General features: G+C 44.4%; 1 protein-coding gene across 13 annotated transcripts in view; it reads right to left on the bottom strand.

Moving 5' to 3' along the window:
- Positions 1–17584, bottom strand: part of GIT2 (GIT ArfGAP 2) — a 2415297-nt gene that overhangs the window by 648508 nt on the left and 1749205 nt on the right. For 8 of the 13 annotated variants that reach the window (XM_069619395.1, XM_069619396.1, XM_069619398.1 and 5 more), the window contains one exon: positions 12465–12710. The exons of 4 other annotated variants lie outside the window; for them this stretch is intronic. In XM_069619395.1, the coding sequence (XP_069475496.1) occupies positions 12465–12710 (246 nt within the window). Of the gene's footprint in view, positions 1–12464; positions 12711–14710; positions 15434–17584 lie in introns of those variants that run through there. One more of the 13 variants, XM_069619403.1, reaches the window with a different exon arrangement.

Raw genomic sequence — 17584 nt, 5'->3', positions numbered from 1 at the left:
GTTAATAGTGGGCCAGCGGCTGGGTGCAACCAGGTTTCTGTTATTACTAGCATATCAAGTTGTTGCTCTACGATGAGGTCATGGATTTCAATGGTGTGTGCTCCTAGTGATCGTGCATTGATAAGTGTGCCTTTGATCTTAGGAGCGGTGTCATGGTGTGGTAAAGTGTTTGGGTTGGACAGATGTGAGGATTTCTGAAACTTTGTAATAGGTTTACTAAATTATTTAGAGGGAATTTTAATTTGGAGGTTATTTGGCGTGGTTGTTAAGCTAGAGGAGATTACAGTTGTAATGGGCGTGGGCTTTGGTGGTTGGAACTGGTTCTGGCTCTGATTCTATTATGTCTGGTGATACCCAACGAGGGTAATGTTTTGTTGTTGGTATTGGTATCTTGGGCTTTGGCAACTGGACAGGTAGTGGTGATAAGTCTAGATCAACTTTACCAATAGTCTGATTGTAAACATGAGTGGCAGCAACAATATCACTATTATCAATAGGCTAATTGCGAACATGAGTGACAGCAGACTAAGTTGATTTTAACCAAAAGCTGATTGCAAACATGAATGGCAGCAACATTCATGTTTGAAAGTTGCGCTCCTTTGATGCTAAATTTGTGCGATTTTCGATTCTTCTAGTTTTAAAATTGTATAAACAACAAATGGTGCTGAAATTAATATATGGAGCTCAAACAAGGAGTACACAAATTAATTGGCCTAAAGTGGAAGGCCTAATCTGGCGAGGGCTCCCGTGTCTACCCCAGTCAGTCCCAGTAGTGGGGCTTTTTTATGAATTAGGTCAGTTCCCTATTCAGACCTTGATTGACTGGGGGAAGCTGCAGATGTTTGCAAGTATGCTGGCTCCACTGGTTGCATCAATATTTGAGTGCCTGAATGCCTTATGGAAGAAAGGTTCATGTAAAATCTTGGTAGATTGGGGCTCCAAGTGCTTAAATACACCAGAAATAATAGGAGCATCCCTGGAACAACAGGGAGCTATGCCCAAATTGGTTAAGACTAAACTATCCATATATGTGAGGGCTATTTTAAGAGATTCTCTAATGCAATATCAATGCTTTGGTGATCATTTTGTCTGGGTAGTTAAAAGTTTTAATACTGTTTCTACATATTTGAAAAAGCATCCTGCAAGGCACTTTAGGTCCCAACTTTTTAGATTCAGATTAAATGTGGTGTTAACGCAAGAAGTTTTAGGTCGACAAAAGAACACTCCCAGGGACCAGAGACTTTGTCGTCACTGTCATAAGCAAATAGAAACTTTAAAGCACTTATGTGTTCAGTTCCCCAGCCTGTGGACTTTGAGGGCTCAAACCTTCTCCTTGAACTTTATACTTATCAAACAAGAAATGTGGAGGAGGATTTTAAATTGTAATGAACTGTGTCTTTCTATTCGTATTTTAGTTTTTCTTAAGGCATGTGCAGTGGACTTTTAACTTGGGGAATTTTTAGGATGAAGATCTTGTATTTTTTTCATTCCGTAGGTTCATTACAGGTTGATTGATTGATCATTATTAATAAGGCTTTTTTAAATGTGTTATACTATTGGGATGAATTGTGATGATGAATTGTCTTGTATTGTTGGTTTTTGTGTTAAAAGTACAATTGTACTATAATACACAATAAATAAATAAATAATGTGAGAGAGAGAGAGAAAGAGAGAGAGAGAGAGAGAGGCGGTCCTACTAGGCCTTGTGCATTCAGAACGTGCAATTGTAGAGACAGAGAAGGGATAGGAGTACCAAGGAGGGAACTGCGAGGGAGTAGCATGCAGGCAACTGTTAAGTGCCTGGCAGAGATCACTTGGTAAGAGTGATAAGCTGCCAATACAATAAGTGCAGGCCTGTGAGATAACACAATCGAGTGAATAACCAAAGGAAAAGTGCTGGGAGTGGGGGAAGGATGAAGACTATTGGCAGGGGAGACGGAGGGGGGTGTTAGCCAGGAGCCAGAAGGACACATAAAAGTCCTGGTCACCAAGCTCAGCGACTGTGGGGTTTAGCAAGGGAGGGTGAGGGGGAAGGAGATGGTGAAAAGGAAAGTCTTGAGAAGCTTCTGGAATTTGAGGAGATCTGGCTCAAGACAGAGGAAGGGGGAGGATGTTCCAGAGAAGGGAGCCAGTCGAGGAGAGAGATCAGCCACCAGCTCACTGTGTAGAGAAGCGCTTGACACACTGAGAGTTGGTGCCCGAGCAGCGTAAAGATCTGGAGGGAGAGTATTTGGTGAGAGCCAGTTGTAGATAGCGTGGTCCCTGGCCCCAGGCAGCCTTATGGATGATGCAGAGGGATTTGAATTTGATCCTTCCAACAACCAGGAGCCAGTGGAGAGATTTTAGGGCTGGGGAGATGCGTTCCCTGGGCTTGAGGCCAATGATAAGTCTTGCAGCCCTATTCTGAAGTTGTAGTGAATGTAGATAGGAAGAGGGTAGATTAAGAAAGAGGCTGTTGTAGTAGTCCAACCTATAGAGTACCAGAGCTCTAGAGACATTGAATTTCTGGGGGAAAGTGAGGAAAGGAAGGATTCATTTGAAGAGGTGGAGTTGAAAGTGGGCCTTCTTGGCAAGGCCCTGGATGTGAGGGAGGAAGGAAAGAGTCGTCGAAGATGACTCCAAGGTTTTTGGCTTTAGATGATGAAGAAGGGGGAGAGCCCATAGACAGTGGTTATAGTGAAGGGAAGAAAAAGGGAGCAGGAATCTCAATGGGAAGGATCTCAGTATTGCTGACATTGAAGCATAAATCATTGGAGGCACACCAGGACTGGATGGCAGATAGGCAGGCAGGAATGATGGAGGAAGTAGGGAGAGGATCAGTGGGAAGAAGAGTTGTGCGTCATCTGCATAACACTGCAAGTAAGGGGAGAAAGTGTAAAGTAGGAATGCAAGCAGAGCAAGCGGAGCAAGACAGATGTTAAAGAGCCAGGGAGAAGGTTTGGAGCCCCGGGGAAAACCACAGGTGGAGATATAGGTGGGGACGAGAATGAGCCCAGAATAACCAGGGAGGGACGATCAGTGAGGAAGGAGGTCAGCCAGTCCAGTGCCGCTCCGAGATGTCAAGGGTATCATAGACATGTTTTATGAGGATGGAGTGGCTGACCGTATCAAATGCAGAGGGGAGATCAAGGAGAATGAGAACAGCTGGAGAGTTAGAATCCAGAGATGCATGCAGTTCTTCACAGGTGTTCAGGAGACCAGTTTCCGTGCCCCTGGATGCTCAGAATCCAGATTGATGGTCGTGAAGGCAACCAACAAGCTCAGTGTGCTGGGTCAGTTGGGGGAAGAATACAAGAAATGTTGCCTCAAAACAATCAGGCAAATAGCAGTGCACTCCACAAAGGGGGAAATCCCTCAATGAATGTTTAAAGGAGGTAATCCTAACTCAATTAATGGTAATCAATATGGTATATTTAATTAATAAATGTGAACATTTAACAGAAGTAAACAAATCGAATTCATTAAACAAGCACAGTCGGTTTATGTTTATTCATTTGTAGTGCGCACTGGACCCGTAGGCATCAGGGCGCATAGCATAAGATAATTCACAGCTTAGTTACACATCAAGAGTAATTAGTACATCTGAGACACGCAGTACAGAAGAAAGAGGTCATGTGGGCAAAGGCAGGATCAAATACAATACAGTTAAAAGTAATTCTAATATCTAAAGTATTTACATAGGAGCCGGGTAAGTTCATTCTAGTCATTATACATACGTCATAAACTGTACCAACAAAGTTCCATAGTTCATGTAATGTTAGAATACAGATTGTGTTAAACCCACATATCTTTAGCTTTGAAGATCGCCATTATATTCAAATAGCTGCTACTTCCATGGGTGCAGCCATAGCGCCCAGCTATCCTAATACTTATGTGGTGCATTTGGAACATGAACACATTCTTACAAACACCGGGTGGAAGAAACATCTAAAGTGTTAACTACGCTACATAGATGACATTTTTGGGATCTGCGCAGGTACCAGACAACAACTGGAAGAATGTTTTACTTTCATGAAGCAAATAACTCCTAAGACTAATTTTACAATTAAAGAACGTGTTTCGAGATTAGAATTCTTGGATGCAGAGATCTATGTAGAAGGTGGCATTCTTAGACAACAATCTATTCTAAACCAACGTCAAGAATAGTATATTAATGGCTTCTAGCTTTCACCCAAAGACCACTATTGAAAGCATTCGAGTTATCGACTCATCATTTCTGACAAACAGCAGTTTATTGAGAAATCCTGTGAATTATCCAACACTTTCAGGGAGAGAGGCTATGCTGAGCAAACTATCCAGAAGGCGATACAAAACGGGACCCCTAGTAATACAACACTTTGCAGAACTACGCCATACGATATCAGAAATGCAGTTTGTAATATTGGAACAACTTGTACTACCACGCAGGCGAGGGGATTTAACTAAACTATTATTGCAAAAAAAGATTAATTGAATTGATCACTTGGATGCTTTGAGACCAAGAGGAATGAACATGGACTTTGATTTATCCTGTTTTCCTTAAGATGCAAGTACAAGATCTCTGAGGATAATGCTGACTGGCTTAATTATGAGAATGAGTGTGGCCATAAATCTTTTTACACTCGAGTTAGACATAATGCAGCTGATTTGTCCATGGTCTCTTTTGGCAGAAGTGGTATTAGGGGCCTTCATGACAGTCAGGCCCATCCTCCCACATGTCAGCCAACAGGGAAACTGAGACGATGGTCTTCTTGGAGGACTCCCGTTGTTATAAAAGGAAACCTTCCTTTTTCTTTTCCTCCGGTACTAGGTTGAACAGCTTGGCAGCTTTCGATATAGAGTGGAATCACCCAATCTCATCCGACGTAGAGGCCCTGGAGGGCGTATCGACATCAGTGGGTTTGCCATCCACGGGAATGTAATCATCAAACTCATCCGTGTGTGTACCGGTTGTGACAGTGTCCGTGTCAGTGTTTGTCTGAGCCGTTTCCTCCGCCGCAGGGGGCAGCGCCACCGGCAATGGCTGGAGGGTAACAGGGGCTTTATGAGGCAGAGTTGGCTGAGCCTGAGAAGGCCTCAGAGGGTTCCTTGCCGGAACAGTGATGGGAGCAGTGGGCAGTCACTGCTGGATTTAAGGCACCAGTGTGTGTTTATGGTGGTCAAGATGTCCAAGGAAATTTTCCTAAACAGCTTGGATGGCCGAACAGGGTTGTGTTCCCCTTGGCCCCTTTCCTGATCGAAGGAAAAACCATCTGGCAGGTCTTCTTCAGAACTGGTGTATATTGCTGGAGACCTCCTGACGGATCCCAGAGGTGACCGAGTGATGAGTGGTGCAGGCTTGGTGGGTCTCGGTAGAAACACCTGAGCTGGAGGCATGTCTCTGACCAAACTAGAGCCCTTAGGGAAAGAGGCAAGGACTGGAGCCTGTAGAGCAGGAAAAAGCATCATTGTTGATGGGGCCGTCGTCAGATCTGCCGACGGTGGCCAAGGTGATGGATACCCTTGGCATGGTTACCGTTGTAGTAGTAAAGGTGATGGTCGTGGCCGAACCGTTTGGCGTTGCAGTCGACCTACGAACCAGTGGTTGATGGGGCGACGATCCGGGTGAAGGAAGGCATCAACGAGGCTTATGTTGACGACGGAGTTGATGAAGGTGGTGCCGTTGATGGGTCCTTGGACAACTTGCTCTTCGATGAAGACATGCGTTTTCCGCTGATGCCAGCGATTTCCTTGCGGACAGGGGCAGCCCGCATGCTGGTAGGCTGTCGAGTGAGCTGGTGATGGTGACCGGCCTCTCTACGAACTGGGTCCCACAGCTGCGGCGACCACTGACGAGGAAGGCATTGGAGCATGTGACTTTACCTTCTTTTGGTTCTTTACCAAGGAAGCATCCTCAAAGGACCTAGACCTCATTTTACAAAAGGGAGCAGGCTCTTTGGACCTTCAGGCCCTGGAAGAGGCATGACTACACCCAGAGGCCGCGTCAGAGGCCTTCCCTTCTTCGATCCATGCCACCAACCTCCGATGGCGGTCCTTCTGTGTCTTCCAGAAAAAGTATTGGCAAATCTTACATCCATCCGCATTATGGTTGGGATGTAGGCAGACAATGCACCAGAGGTGCCGCTCTTCAATGAAGATAGTCTTCAGGCAGCAGTTTTCACAGGACCTAAAAAGACTTTTCTTCATGACATCCACCATGATGTCGGAGTGAAGGTCCAAGCCTGGGCATGTTGCGCCACGAGCTGGAGATCCGACGATGGACTGAAGATCTCCTCCGGCAACGGGTCCCTGCCCCCAATAGTTACAACGTGACAGAAGACTATGAATTTTTACAAAAATAGGCAAAAAAGAGCGAAAAACTATCAGATTTCTAAATCTGAAGATGGCCACCAGGGGTGGAGCTTAGCTTGAGCTTGTCAATGATGACAAGTATCATTGGCTGGGGCAATATGACCCAAAGCAACACTGATAGGCTATATAGGAGACTAGCAGTTTTTAGCTGAAAGCTAAACTGCTTTAATTTTACAGAGGATTCCCAGCCTGACGACAGCGAACGTTCATGAGCATGTGAATTCAAGTAAGACCCCATGCTGGAGAAGTTCTCATTTACTTCCACCTGACACATAGGGCCCTGCCCCATTCGATGTCTCCAGTTCGCACACCCTAGTGGATTTCCCCAACTGGCAAACGGAGGAGACATGCCATTTTCTTTCAGATTTAACAGGGCGCTTGTCACTCTGGGCCTCATAACGAGTTGGGCGGTATCCCAGCGATATTACTAGTGGGATACCACCAGGGCTAATAGCGTTACCGCCAAACCGCTAGGTGCTATTAGCACCGGATCACAGGTTTGGCGGAATGCCAATTCCCCATTGGGCCCATTGGGGAATTCCCCATTCCCCATTGGACCCAATGGGGAATTTTCGGTGCGATTACCGTCAGCGGTATTACCACGCAGTAATTGTGCCGAAAATCAGCAAATTCCCGGGGCATTTACCCTCAGCTCAGAGCTCGGAGTAAATGCTGCCAAACCTGTGATTTGGCAGACCCTTACATTTGGCAGTAATAGCGTTACCGCCACTTTTAAGGGTTACCACCAAACTCGTGATGAGGCCGTCTTTGTTTTTCAAAACCCCGTAACCATTTCCAAGTTACAACCAACAAACTTATACTCCTTCTCTTCAGATCTGTATGGAGCGCTTGCTCCGTTAAGCTTTTCAGGCTTCCTTAAGCTGGCTGTTTCTTTCAATTTGCAATATTCTTTCTTTCCTTCCCCAGTCTCACACCTGGGCTTTGTTCATCCGGGACTCTCAGACACCCATGACCTCATATAATTTTTTTTATATCAAAGTGTTCAAACTTTCTTTCCCCATCTTCATTCCACGGTGTTGCTCGTTCGGGACTTTCAGGCACCCATGATCTCATATGCTCTCTTGCTTCAAAGTGTTCATGGGTTATTTCCCCAGATTTACACCGGGTGTTTGTTTGGTGGAGACTCTCAGGCTCCCGTGGCCTCGCAGGATCTTACACTCTATATACAAGGTCTGTTCCCTTCAAAGGTACCGTTTCTGTGGAAGCGTTCGCTTCGCTGACGCGGGTCCCTCTACAGCTGCCATCCATTGTACGTGGAGCTTGGGGATTCATTCCTTCACCACTGGTCTGGTCTCGAAAATCTGTTAGGCTCACAGCCTACCGTTGCTTCGTTGCGGTCGCGCCACGAGATGAAACAAGTGCTTTCCCGTTGTCGCCTCACCCTCAGATTACTCGGCCGGATGGGACGCCAGAGTTCTAGCATTCGGCCAGGCACCAGGTCACCTCCCACCTCACCGTCTGCTCGGCAGTTGGACTTGGCTCCATGCCTCAAGAACTTCCCTTGAGCAAAGATGAGTCTCTGAGTCGGACTCGCTCTCAGTCCAGTGCAGGAGATACCCTCCCGTACATAGTCTGCCCTGTGTTTAAGTACTTCCTTGCAGCAAAACGAGTGTGTTCCTCGTTGACTGCAGCGTCGTAACAGAGACCACCATTACTTGGAGGTAAACGAAGACCAATTAAAGAAGTGTTGTTTGGAAAGATTTCTCTAAATGTAATTTTCCCTCCATATTATGGACCCCCTCCCCCAAATGTTTTGCTTTTGTTTGGCTATACTGACATGAATTTTTCCAGTGGATCCCAGCCTTCAGCTGCACTCCCCTGGGCTTTTGCTCATTTGTTATGGGGAAACGTACACATCCTTCAGGCTGTCAATACTGGGAAACTATGTTTCCCTTAGTCTTTCGGTTGGTTGCCATTTCTTGGTAACTTTTTATCAGTGCGCCAAGTACATTACTGTACCATGCACTGGGATCCTTTTATTTTATGGCCCTAGACAGGCTGTAAGGAATTTCTGGTGAACGTCCAAGTGTGCCTAGGATAAACTGGTGGCAGAAGTTTACTTTTCTGGTATTTTAACTACTTTTTATTGATCAATACCACGTTCACCGCAGATGGCTCATGATTGTGGCTAGTGCCAAAAATGACCTTTCCACAGTCTTTTGTTCTGTCCTTTGGCCACCTTGTTCCTTTGCCTTACCCCAGGTCGAGCTGACCCTGGAATTCCATATTTGGGCATGCAGCTTCCAGCGAAAACCGCCTCTTTAGCGGGCTTCTGCAGGTCACGTGTGCTAGCGCCCAGGAACAGGGTTGGGTCTGTCTGGTCCCAATCCATCTACTGGTGCCAGAATGTCTGGTGTGCAGGAATGCATGGGGACCACCATGGACCATGATTGGACCACGACTGGCGTGCATGCAAGTGAACAGATCTTCTATTGGTTGTCCAGATGCGATCACGCATCAAACTTTGGATAAGAGAAGGGGCCCTGCATCCATTCCAGGTCGATCTACAGTGGTATCTTGAACTATCAAAGCAGCCAAGTATCCTGTGAACTGAAGCAGACATGTGGACCCACCAGAGAGACTAGCTGGATGGTTTGGCACCCTGAGCCCGCTGTTGTCCCGTCTGACCCCTGTTTCGTTCGACCTTAGAAGGCCTGCGAGGGCGCTTTGACCCTTTTGAGTAGAGGGAACAAATACTCTTGGCGTCTCCTGATTTCCTGCCAAAAGAGCCTGAAGTGTTCCTGGGCCGTCCAGTGAACTGACCAGCTCTATCCTGGGACATCGCATAGGAGCGCTGCTGTTTCGAGTTGAGGCTTGAAACTTTGGGAATACCCAGCTTGTGGTTCTTGACACTCTGCTGCCACATTTCAAAGTCCTAGCTCCTCTGGGTTGCGAACAAGAAGAGTGCGTCATGCTGAAAGCCTTTGCAGTCGGTGCCTCACTGCATTGTGGTGACGGTCACTGTGGGTGGCTTTCCCACCTCCTTTGCTGTGCACAGAGTCCTGCTGCACCAGCATTTTCTTCTTTCTTCCTTCATGGGCGTAGTGTGGCTACTGTACTGTCACAGACGATCGTCCAGTGCTGCAGAACCCCAATAGCCAGATCGCAGAGCAAAGGCAGGATTTGCAACCTCAGATGACCTCAATTAAACTGGCATAGTTAGGTCTGAATTGAAGCAAAGGGCGGTGAGTACTTGCATAACTTACTGGTGGCCCCTGGCTCATCCATTTCTTTTTTTATGCAAAAGGGTTCCTTGGGATACTCTCTTTGGCTGGGATAGCCTGCGCTCCCTGGCCTGTTCCTAAAGTCAGAAACTGCTCTGTCCATGAGGGCAGACCCTTCCCTGGCAATTGGAGCATATTCTACCGCCTTCAGGGCGCTAACCTAACTGTCCCAGCATCTTCAAAAAGGTACCATTGTCGCTTTACGCAAGACCACGCTTTTTTACGCATTGCTGTACTTTGAGCACAAGGCTCCCCACTTCGTAGGGCTGGACTGAATAAGTTAAGGTTTCCACCCTGAAGACTGCCTAATGCTTAAGTTGCGTTACCCCCCGCTACACCCTTCTGTTACAGATTGTGGATGTTTTCCTCCCTTTATCGCATTAGGCTACAGTCATTGTATACATGCTAAATAGTGATATGCTTGTGTGGTAACTGTTGCATTATTAATTTGGTTATTTGTGTTCTTTTACTAGGCCTAAAACAACGTATATGTATTTTTGATATACACCTGTCTAAAAGTATTATGTGGTATCTTTACTCTGTGGGCTTCTGATCACTCTCACGCCTCCTGAGACTTAGTCTTGACCGCCTGGCAAGCTACCATGTCGCGCCTTGAAACATTTGTGTATAGGCATGTTACAAATGCCAGATAATATCATATCATATCTACCGTGATTGGTCTGGCTTTTCCAGAAGTTTCCCATGTTTCACTTAACTAGGGTGGCCTCCTAAACTTCTGTCCATCAGGCCAGAGTTTAGAAATCCATTCTACAAGTGTCCATTCACTGTTGGTTGGCATGAAGATAATAGTAAAGATAGTCTTCTCTGCATCCATATAAGCAGTCATGGTGCTCTGATCTGGGAAGTACTTCTCGGACTAGGTGTCATGCACAACAAACCAGTCTCGCCACGATGCACCTCTTTGATTGACACCCCAGCACACACTGTTACTTTCCCTGGGTTGCCGTCCACCTCCCGAGACATTTCCTCACTTAGGGTGCGAGGGAGTCGCCATCACCAGCGAGTGCGGGTCGTGCGTAGAGGCTGGCCCGGTTTGTTGCCTCGTTTCCATTGGCAACTCCCATGGAGACTGCGCTCGGGATGGAACACCCGATCGCGGTTACTTCCTGGTTCCGCGACGACTTCCCGATCACGTGTCCAGAGTACCGCTCACGTGATCGGGAGTCGACGCACATAAAAGCCGGGAAGTTCGAGTTTCTCACCGCTTCACAGCCGTTTCACGACTCTGTTAGGCGCTTGCAGATATCACGTTACTTGGTTACTTCGGATTTGGACTTTGGCTTATGAATCACGGACTGGCCTGCTTACTCCTCGATCTTGTCGCTCGGAACTGCACGGATCTCGGTACTCTGGACACTTTGCTTTGCTTAACGGATTGTTTACGGATCGCCCCTTTTGACTCTACGATCTTCGGCCATTGGCTCTACGTGTTTTGGTTTCAAGTGCCTTTCAAGTCACGGCAGGGCCACAGGTACAGCCGGTACCTACCATCTGGGACACGGCTGTCCGGATCTACGGCACTCCCTCGCACCAGACCCAAGTTACCCCAGTATCATCCCTGCTGGGTTTAGGTAAGAGATTATTGCACACTTCTTCATACCAAAGTACTGTGTTTGCCTGTGCTAATCTTAACTTCCTTTTAACAGCCTCTGGGGTCCTTGGCGTCATCAGATCCGGCGAACCATCAAACCACCTGTGGCCTCAAAGCTCGCACAGGGAGTTTATTTACTCTTCCCTGAGGGTGATTTGTGGACAGAGGCCCATTACTCTTCACTACGCGGCAAGTCACGACACTAGGAGTCCTTGTCGCACAAAGGGGAGTCACTCCCAGTGAGGTCCTGCTTGCCCAAATCCCTATCGGGGGTTTGGTGGAGTGGGCTCACCTCCATAGCCTCACAGGGGTTGGTCCCCTCTGGGTAGTAGGGACGAATTGACCAGATTTGTCACTGTCCCCACTCTTCCGTGTCAAGGTCTTTCCTAAGACAAAGGCAGGAAGAAAGTGGATCAGTAACAGACACTAAGCAATGGCACTCCTTGCATGCTCTAAAAGCTGACTTGGAGAAATTGTGAAAAGTGACAAAACTTTGTAGGACTTCTCAAAAATCATGACCTTGAGCACAGACGAAAGAAAAAAAAGCAACGGAGTGAAATGGTACCTGCGGCTTCAAGTATATACATGGATGACATCATTTCCAGCACTAGAAGTACAAAGAAGTCTGTATGCATTTAGAAAAGAAAAGTAAGAGTGACGCATTTTTTCAGCAGTCCCCAGTATCCTTCAACCACACTTCTACTTTCATATCTCTTTTTAACTGACAAATCACATTTCTTGGCTTTTCCAAAGGCAGATTTTTCTAGAAAGTTATACATTAAAAATAGACATGATGCAATTGACAAATGAAACAACTGATAATATCTGAAATTCTTCTTTAATATTTTTATTTACTTAATGACCATTTTTTTTTTTACAAATTACATAACGCAGGCAATGATGTCTTACCTTAAGTGGACAAACGCATATAAAAAAGAAAACATAGCAACACATTTTCATCAACAGATTTGTGACAGACTTCAAGAAAAACTTAAAAAAGAAAAAAAAAAATACTCGGCCCATAGCAGGCCAACCAATACCGAATAAACAGATATAAAGGGAAAAACTATCCAGGTTTATGTTTTGAGACCAAGTAAGCATCAAACAAGTAATGGAACTTAAGAGGCGACTCGTATCTCTGAATACGATATTTTGAACGTTACTGTTCATTGAGCTTTAACAGATGTGTATTAATCGGTAAATTAATTGTATGAAAGATTGATTTGCAATAGAAAAGCATATCAAAGAATAGCAGAAGCGTCAGCAGTTTTACTCACGTTTTGTGGAAAAGGCAGCAGTCGTGTTCTCTCTTCTGGATATGTGACTTCTCCCACTGGAAGGAAAGGTTTTTGCACTGATCCAGTCTCATACATAGACATGGGTCTGCTACCACGTACAGCTGGCCGATGCTTTAAAGAGGAATGATTGGAGGGGTCTGTATACTCAGAACCACCTTTGACATGATAAATATTGGTTGTGGCCTGTTTCCTGAGGGTCGTATTTTCACTTTGTAGTGTTTGAAGCTGAAAGACATTTTAGCAGTGGAACTTTGTTTTCCTTTACAGAAAGCTTCAGAGGCAGGAGAGCACAAAAATACATCTTTATAAAATATGTCAGGATAAATAAGTGCAAAATCAACGTGCTGAAAATGATAAATGAGCTTTCAACTTGGAATTGCTTTACTTTAACATTTCAGGTTGAACATTCAGATGATGCCATTTTCGTTATAGCTTAATTTAAAAAAAAATTAAATGCCAGTTTGTTCTCCGCCATTTCCGGCACGACAACGTTGGAATGGCTCCAGCCAAAATCATGCATGATCTGTCCCTGATAATAAGTCACCTACGCCCCTTGTAATGACACCCCCACCACTATCCTCACATGCATTAACAATGTGTCCTATATCATGGTGTGCAGTCATCAAATGTATGGGCGGCTCAGAATGGCCTATAACACAATAGGGAAAGGCAGAAAGGTCAACCAGGTGACTATATATGCACCTGCCTCTGACAGCTTTAAATCTTGGTTGATTCAGCCTTCTATCTTAGGTGAGGCATGGGTAACCTTAACATTTATTAGTAAAGGTTTGTCACTCTGATACACTATTTAAAAAATCAATAATTGGTTTAACACTCTGATACTCTGTGTAAAAGACAGAGACGACCGAAATGACAGGGCAAGCTTCATAAAAAGTGGGCATCTGAGAAGAGCACTTGGGTTTTATTCTCTCAGATGCCAGACACTGAAAATTGTGCAGGTAACCATATTTACACCATATTCAGGGATGTGCACTAGCCAAAATTATGCACTTGCATATTATAGTGTCCGTTATGTGCACCCAATACTAATGTATGAGAGACAGCAACCTCCTACGTGGTCGTTTCGAGCGCATTTGACCATGACAGGATATTAAAGGGCGGCTGATAAATATTATTTTATTAAATAAACAAAAAGTAAAAATGCACTTTTTAACCTTATTTAAGGGATAAAAAACATACTTAACAGTGGTTCGCACAGCTGATGCCCCGAATTGACAACGTACAGAGGTCTCAAATAACCCTTCAAATGCATAGCACACAACTCCGTTGCTAGCAGAACGAATGCTTGTCTTTTTTCCCCAAACAATAATGCACATCTTGTTTATGAGCAAGGGGAGGAATTTTCCTGAATGGGAAAACTCCACATGACCAACTTCACAAGCCAAATTGTATAATTACACAGTTGAAAGTGAGAGGTCACAGTAGTGCAATCCTTTACTTCCAAAGAGGGTTGGGGGGGAGGGGGGGGGAGTAATGTGGGCGTTTAAAATGGCCCTCTCTATTGCCACAGAAATCGCCACTGTTTGTATTCCTTAAGCACATCAATCCAGCTCTTCCTTTCCAACACTTCTGAATATACATGTTTTTCCTCAGTTGAAACCCCATTCTACAATGGAGTCTCAGGCCATCTTAATTTCCATTGCAGGGCACATACTCGGTTTGTAAACAATACTTCCATGTGTCAGACTTCTAACGAACACTTAAGTGCCGTAACAGACCAGGGAGGGCAGAGCTCACACACAAGTTATGGCTGAGTATAAGTGCCCACTACCTTCTGAATCTCAGTTGGTGGGCCACATGGATCTGCATCAATTGCAACAATGATCCCTATGTCACTGTACACCAAGGAAGCAAACAAGGCCCGTTTATAGGTTCAGTGTTTTTTACATTTAAGTTGCATGCACGCACAGTTTAAAGCACTACCTTTCCAATCACCAACATTCCCACTATCTCCATAAACACCAAATTCACATCTCTATTTTCCTAGTGGCACCTACAAATTGATACAGTCTCCTATCTTGTAAAGCAATATATTCCACGAGAAACAAACATAAAACACTGCAAATCTGACGTCACAGTTAGAGCAAGAGTACAAAAAAAACCACTTTGCAAAGCAGGCAGATAAAAGCGGATCCGGGAATATGCAAACAAAGACTTCCCGTCTATCAATTTCAAAAAAACGGGCAAAAAACCCAACAAGAATAAAAGATTCAAAGTCCTTTATTACATAAAAATGATACTGAAAACGTATTATATATTATTTGTACAAAACTCTCGGGCAATACTTGGTTAGCATTTGTTCTTCGTTATGTAGTTGCCCATGTGCCTCCATACAGTTGAGGTCCTTGGAACTTAATATAATCTGCAACGCAATTAACAGCAACATGACTCTCTACCCGGCTATCACTTGAAGCTGCAAGATGGACAACTGAGACCAAGTCCAACGTGTCAAAAAGTCAAAGGGATTTTTTTCTTTCAAAAATGGTCATGTAGCTTAAAGTCAATTTAATGCTCATTTTTTCCACACTCGTACTGTGCAGGTTTCCATGTGCCGTGTTTGAATTGGTCTAGGGTGAGCCCAACTCTGTTACTCCTTACCAGATGTGAAATTACTAAACAAGATATAATTCTGCAAAATGTTCTTTTCACCCTGCTCCGAACTCATCTTCCATGGCATTCATACAACTCAATGTTGAGATTTTTTTTAAGCTGTCCACTGTTTCGAAGCTACTGTATGGCATTCTCTGGTTAGTTTTTCCACCACAGCCAACGGTTAAATCCATTAAGGGCATGCGAGTCAAACATTCTTTTTTTCCTTTTCAACAATGCACGTTTTGGCTTTTTAATTTGGGGGGCGGATCCATTAGTGAAATGCGCAAGACATCGGAAGAATCTTGTCCTCTTCATTTATCATCTTTTCCCAGCAACTGTGAAGTGTGAAAGATCAGACATGCATCATGCAACTTGTAAGTTTAAAACAATTTGGCAGATTACCTGCAGTATATTACTTTTTCTATTTAGTGTCTAATGCGAAGTAAGACACTGCGCTTGTGTTTCACTATAAACAGTAGGCTGAAAGGTTTCTACACTTACATGCGAATTGAAGGTGTGTTTCTGTTTGTGAGAAGTGATATGGTGCAGGAGGTGTTGACCGTAAAACATCTGGCCACTTAAGAGGAAAGTTTGAAATCTTAGGACAGTCAGAAGAACCCCACTGATATGACATGTGTTGGTCTATTTTCTCCCCTGGATAAAAGGGGACTAATTCAGCATGGCAGTTAAAAGGAAGTTACGCCCGTTATCACACAAGATGCACAATAAACAAGTCACAGCTAGGAATATCTGCCATGAACACCCTCGCGATTTGCATTCCTGACCTATTTATTTTCTAACATATCCAAATTAAGAATGACAAAGAAAAGAGTTTGAAATGGTGTGTTATTTTGCATTTATCACAAACAGATTCATAAGATGTTAACAAGAATGCTTAAAATGCCATTGCGCCAACCTTCAGTTTTTCTTCAGCTCCTTGGCAGCCCGGCCCATAGAATTACCTGCAGTAATGTCAATGTTCAAATAAGCACACGAATGGCACTTTGCACCAATGGGTATGCTGGAGCATTAAGTCAGAGGTAAGTATCCATTTTCCAGACTCCATACAGTGTCAGAGCCGAGTAGTGATTACAATACAGTTCCCTTTGGCTTCATGGCTGAATATAACATAACCACTACAACATCTATTCCCAATGTCCAAAGTTACCCTCAGTGCGGCTTATGCTTCATAATGCCTTAGTTACTTGCATACAATGTGGTAAATACAAAATAGTTTACCGATGTTTGAACAGTGAAATGTACACTATCTCAGCATTTCTCATACTGGATAATGGGCGCCAATCATTTGAGATTAGTCTTGTGCAAAACCCACTAAGGCATATGAACCATAGAGCTCCCCATCTGTTGGCAAGAGATAATTTTGGCATCTCATCCTCTGGCACTGCTGATGCAGTTGCCTTGATAGTCCCATGGACAACGTTGGCCACAGTGTGTCATAAATACTAGAGCTATGTTCAGAGCTGCGTTTTGTTAGGTTGAGTCTCTGCTAGAACTGTTCTGTGTGAGGTAATCGACAGGCCACCTTAGAGAGAGTTCCAGGGATTCCCAAGGGTATGCATGAGAAGACCACCCAGTCCTGTTTTTTCCTTTTGGGTTCTGAGACTTGTAGTTTTTTATTTCCCATTTGAAATTTATGAAAATTACATGTTGTAGAATTTGAAGCAAAAATAGGACTAGATTAACTTCTCACGCTTGGATATAGAAAACTCTGCTTTTAATACCATCACAACAGATCCTACAGCATGTCTCCATCTGTGTGAAGTGCTGACTCACTGGTGTTTCAGTTTTGTGGTTTAAGAAGGTGTATCTAGATATAGACATTCTTTCTTGCAGCTCCTGGCACGTCTCCGCTTCAAATATTCCTTACATACATGCGTTGCATTGCATGAGGTACACAGCATTGAATGCTTTACAGTTGTATGTCTCTTGTATCTGTAATGTCTGGTTCTGTTGGGTTGTTATGGTAGATTTGCACAGATGTGTTGGCAGGTTTTCCATCTCATAACCCTTCATAGGCAAGTTTCAGGTTTTACTTGTTATTGATCTATTGAAAATGCACTTCTGGCATGGACCATGGAGGGAGTTTAATTGAATGGGGGGTTAAGTGTGTCTTGTTTTCCTGTTGGAACAAACACATTGTTATGGATGGCCTGGCTGGGGATAATACACTGCTCTGTGTTGCTTGGGTGTGTAGGAATTTGTTCCCGTCTGTGGGTCTCTGGTACACAGGGGGAAATTGGACACTGGGAACTGATCTCGTAGTGGTCACCTTGTATGCAGCCATTAAACCTAAGGAACTGCATTTAAAACACTACACGGCACTAACAGTGTATAGAGGCTGCAAAGCAAAACAAATACATTTGAGTGATTGCTTTAGCACACAGTACCATTATTACGTTTAATTGGACACTGAAATCATGCAAGGTTATTATAAGAGTGGAGATACAGAATTTTTGTATTTAGAA

The sequence above is a fragment of the Ambystoma mexicanum genome, chromosome 10 (genome assembly GCF_040938575.1).
Source record: "Ambystoma mexicanum isolate Mex_15411 chromosome 10, UKY_AmexF1_1, whole genome shotgun sequence".
Lineage (NCBI taxonomy): Eukaryota > Metazoa > Chordata > Amphibia > Caudata > Ambystomatidae > Ambystoma > Ambystoma mexicanum.
Note: the sequence above shows the minus strand (reverse complement) of the source record. Positions and strands in the feature narration are given on the sequence as shown.